The sequence below is a fragment of the Monopterus albus genome, unplaced genomic scaffold (assembly GCF_001952655.1).
Source record: "Monopterus albus unplaced genomic scaffold, M_albus_1.0 scaffold277.1, whole genome shotgun sequence".
Classification (NCBI taxonomy): Eukaryota; Metazoa; Chordata; class Actinopteri; order Synbranchiformes; family Synbranchidae; genus Monopterus; species Monopterus albus.
In genome coordinates, this window is record NW_018128157.1 from 350,021 (window position 1) to 354,497 (window position 4,477).

Genomic DNA, 4,477 nt, shown 5'->3' on the forward strand with positions numbered 1-4,477 from the left:
TTTGTTACATTTTCTTTTAAAAATCTGCATCTGAATTGTAACAAAAGCTGTCGAATTCTTGTTTGTAGTGTTTTAAAAAGTACCTTTGTATAAAGAAGTACACGATAGAAGTGCTGGTATTAAGAGTATAGCCTGAGAATAATATGCTAATATGATAGGAGATGAGAAGACAGAGGCAGTTTAACCGACAATCAGTCCGACAAACAGCAGTAATCGGCTTGCAGCAGGTCCAGCACTAAACTAATCTACTTACAGGGTTCAGTTTGAAGACAGACTGGGTTTATAGAGAGCAATATAAAACCAGTAGCATCTCTGTGTTTGTGTTGTTCTAGTGTTTGGTTTTAATTTATAACTTTTGGTTTATTGGACAATTTGTTCTCGACCTTGGAAACAACATTGACTATAATATAATTTATTTGTATAGCACTTTTCCAAATAGTAGTTATGATGTTTTAAAGAGCAGAAACAGTAAAAGTATATAATAAATAAAATATTAGAAACAAAAAAGAATAAGTTCAGTGTGCTAAAGGGTCAGAAGACATTCGTTGTTATGCTACAAAACATATGGTTTGTTTTGGACTTTTTGACCACGAGTCTGTAGTTGGAGTCTTTTTCAACCTCTGTTTGGTTATTTACACTGCAGTTTGGTGTGAATATAAGACATTTATTGTGAAATGTAACAAGATGCAAATGTAAACCTCCTAAAAGAGACCCTGACCCAGGTCTAATCGTCATGCACTGCCCGTGTTGACCGACAGGTGGCAGCAGGCACCTTGGTTTGCTACAAACATTCATTCAAACCTTTATTTAACCACACTCTTGTTTACAGTGGTGCCCGGGAACAAAACCTGAACAGAAAGCCAGTTTTAACACAACAGGCTATAAAAACGAAGCGTTCTACAGAGCTTCACCGTGGCCAGGGTGACTGAAACATCCAGCTGTGGAGTGGAAGCAGGGGAATCAGCCTGGCTCTGTGCAAAGCATCACCACACCTGCCAGCAGCTGGTCATCGTTTCATCCATCCACACCCAAACTGCTTCTTCAGACTGGTGCATTTCTCTGGGGCACAATCACTAAAAGTCAGGATCCTCTGAGTGAGCTGAGTTTGACTGCAGTGGTGGAGGAAGTACTGACAGCCACTACTGCAGTAAAAGTACTAACACCACACAATCAGAATACTCGGTTCCAAGCAGCAGCCCTGCAGTAAACCTATCAAAGTGTAATGAGGGAGCTGCTGTCTCAGTCCTCCCTGCAGAGAACTGTCCTCATCCATGAGGTGCAGTACAAAGTAGAAGAACTCTAGTGGAGTGGAAGTAGAAAGTAATACAAGTACCTCAGATACTTGCACACTACTTGAGTACTGGGTTTGCTGCTGTGGCAGAAGGCGTGTGATGTGTAAATAAGTTAAATATACAGCTGTTGTGTTCTCAGGTCAGAGACGGCCCCCTGAGTCACCGATGACTGATGTCAACGGTGTCATTGTGGTGACAATCACGGAAATAAATCCAGACTCGGGTAAAGAGACACGACAACGGGCCTGCGGGGTTTTGGCACTAAACGTCTTCCACAGCGGAGACACCTGGGATCACCTGAGAGAGAGGGAGGTGGGGAGACGTTGTGAGTCAGCCACGCCCCTGGATGCAGAGGATCAACATGGCTGCTCGCTGCAGCAGGTCGACCTTCACTAGGGGGACCGGACTCTTCTGGACCCTCCTGAACCGCCGAAGGATCCCTCTACCGGATCAGACCAGGACTGGATCGCGACCACACAGGGGTGTGTCCTCCCTGGCTCCACCGCCGGGCACCTGGAGCACCAAACTTTCTCGCCTGTGCCACCGGGATCTGTACCAGCTCTCGATCACAGACCCGGACCAGTTCTGGGGCTCCGCCGCCGCTGACAGACTCCGCTGGGTGGAACCGTTCCACCGGGTCCGGGACTGTGAGCTCAACAGCGGGAAGATCAGCTGGTTCCTCGGAGGGAAGCTCAACGTGTCCGGTGAGTTTTACCAAGCAAAATACCCGGCTAGGTAATCGATAGTTTTTCGCTTATCAATAAAGTGTCTCATCGATAAATCGGCCTGTTGGCCCCGCTGCTTGGGTCCAGGTTTCTCCGGTGGACACGATCCGTCTCTGGCTTTACGGTAGAGCCGTTCCCTGCTTCACTGGTAGCGAAATTATCTGTAATAGACTCTTTACTTCAGTACAAGTAGTAATACCACCGTGTAGAAGTACTTTGTTAGAAGTAAAAGTCTGCATTCAAATAAGAATAAAACTATTACTATCCAAACTACTCATGAAGTACCAGCAGTACCAGTACTCGTCCAGCAGAACGGCCCGTGTCCCAGTAACGTCTCTGATACTGGATCATAGTGACTAATTACTGTGTCCATCACTTTAATGCTGCAGCTGGTAAAGGTGGAGCTGATGGTAACTACCTTATATACTTATACTGGGAAGTACTTTACATCCTACTGGGTAGCTGGTGGATTTCCTACTGGGATCAATAGAGTCTGATGGTTCTACTGGGTTTGGTTTGATTCATCTGATTCTGGACCTGAAGGTATCAGGTACATGTAGTGTAGTAAAAAGTACACGGTTTGTCTCTGACATGGAGTGAAGTCACAGGATGAAGGAGCAGGAAGTACTCAAGTGAAGTACAGGTACCTCAAAGCTGTACATGTACTTAATAACTTTCCACCACTGGTCATGTTATTGTGTATCTGAATTGGTATCATTGTCTCTCTAACGTGACCAGTGGACAGTGATTAGAGGAGTTTACATGTGACTGATGTTACTGTATGAATTTATCGTTTCACTCCTCAGTGGTGCACATCTTACAGCAAAGCTCCCGTCAAAGTAGAAATGGTTGAAGGTCACTAAGTTTGTTTACTCAAGTGCTGTACTTCAGTCCAGATCTGAGGTGTCTGGCCTGTGCTCAAGTATTTCCATGTGGGTTAGGGTTGGCACTCAGCCTGCTGTTCTAACCGTCCACGTCAACAAGATGCCTCCCGTAATGTTCTGTTGCACTTCCAAATAAAGCAACACTTTCGATTTGTCTTTGTCGGGGTAAACTGGCAGAGTTTGTGCTGCTTGAAACTAAATGATACCCGAGAGCTCCTGTGTTTATAAAGGCACAGATCAGTTGTGCCTGTTTCAACCAGATATTAGCACTTCATTGCTCAGTCTTGTGGTGTCTTGGTGAAGGTCTGGCTCAAGGAACAGTTGGACAGTGGTGAGACTGTAAAAGAGGTGCTGTGGATCAGTGGGTTGGAGCACCTGTCTAAAACAGGAGGTCAAATCCCAGCAGGGCCTCGGTGGTCTCCTTTCTATAGATATAGTCAAGTTTATTGTTTATAGCGTTTTATGTGTTGTTTTTATATTTGCATGATATGTTAAGTGCTTTGGTCAGCTGTGCTCTATATAAATAAAGTTGAGTTGAGTTGAGTTAATCCTCCTCCTTCATGTACCACAATGAGGAGGTGGCTACTTCCTGTTTTGTAAGAGGAGGTGGCTACTTCCCGTTTTGTAAGAAAAAGGCCTGTTCAAGGAGAAGTTCCAGTCCTTTATAAATCACATGCGTGTGGACATAATGTGATATGACAGAACGTAGCTTGTATGCAGGTGCTGTGGCTCAGTGGGTTAAAGCACCAGTCTAACAGGAGGACAGGACCTCGGTTGTGTCCTTCCCCCCTCCTCCACGCAGCACAGAGAGAAGGCGGTTACTTCCTATTGGCAAGAAGAAGATACTGCAAAATCCGTTCACACATGAAGTTTCGGCATAAGCCTTTTAAATTACATGTATGTGGAGCTTTGTCATGAGCAAAGAAGTGCTGCAGTCAGGTGCTGTGGGTTAGTGGGTTAAAGTGCCTGTCTAGTAAATAGGAGGTTCTGAGTTCAAGTCCCAGTACTGTCTCATTGAACTTGTGTTCTGTGTAAAATCTTTAATCTAAATTTTAAGACCCAAAAAAAAGCAGTACAGCAGATGAGGGGGAGTCACATCAGACAATAGTGTTGAAAGAAGAGCTCAGATCTCTACTTAAAGACCTCCTCCACTCCAGCTGTTTTTTGTTCTTCTTATTTTTATACCCCATAAACATCCGTCCTTCTCTGTACTGATGGTGTGTGTGCAGTCGTATCACTGACACGTTCCTCTGCTGAACAGGGCCTGAAATCAGAGGTCCAGCATGGATCACCAAACTAAATGTGACATACCATACCAACTTTATTTATAAAGCACTAAAAACAACCAGAGTGGACCAAAGTTCTGTACATTGCAATAAAACAATATAAAATATAATCAATCAAATGACTAAAATCAACACAAAAATATCAAAATGCCAGGGAAAATAAATGAGTTTTTAAAAGAGACTTAAAAACAGACAGGGTAGAGGCTTGTCTAATGGACAGCGGTAAATCATTCCAGAGTTTAGGACCAGCAACTGCGAAGGCTCGATCGCCTCTAAGCTTACGCTTCGTT

General features: G+C 44.2%; 1 protein-coding gene across 1 annotated transcript in view; it reads left to right on the forward strand.

Annotated features, from left to right (window-relative positions):
• Positions 1–1,313: 1,313 nt before the first annotated feature.
• Positions 1,314–4,477, forward strand: part of acss1 (acyl-CoA synthetase short chain family member 1) — a 27,326-nt gene continuing 24,162 nt past the window's right edge. Inside the window, exon 1 of the mRNA XM_020622295.1 lies at positions 1,314–1,996. Coding sequence (XP_020477951.1) covers positions 1,639–1,996 — 358 coding nt within the window. The 5' untranslated portion in view covers positions 1,314–1,638. The remainder of the gene's footprint in view (positions 1,997–4,477) is intronic.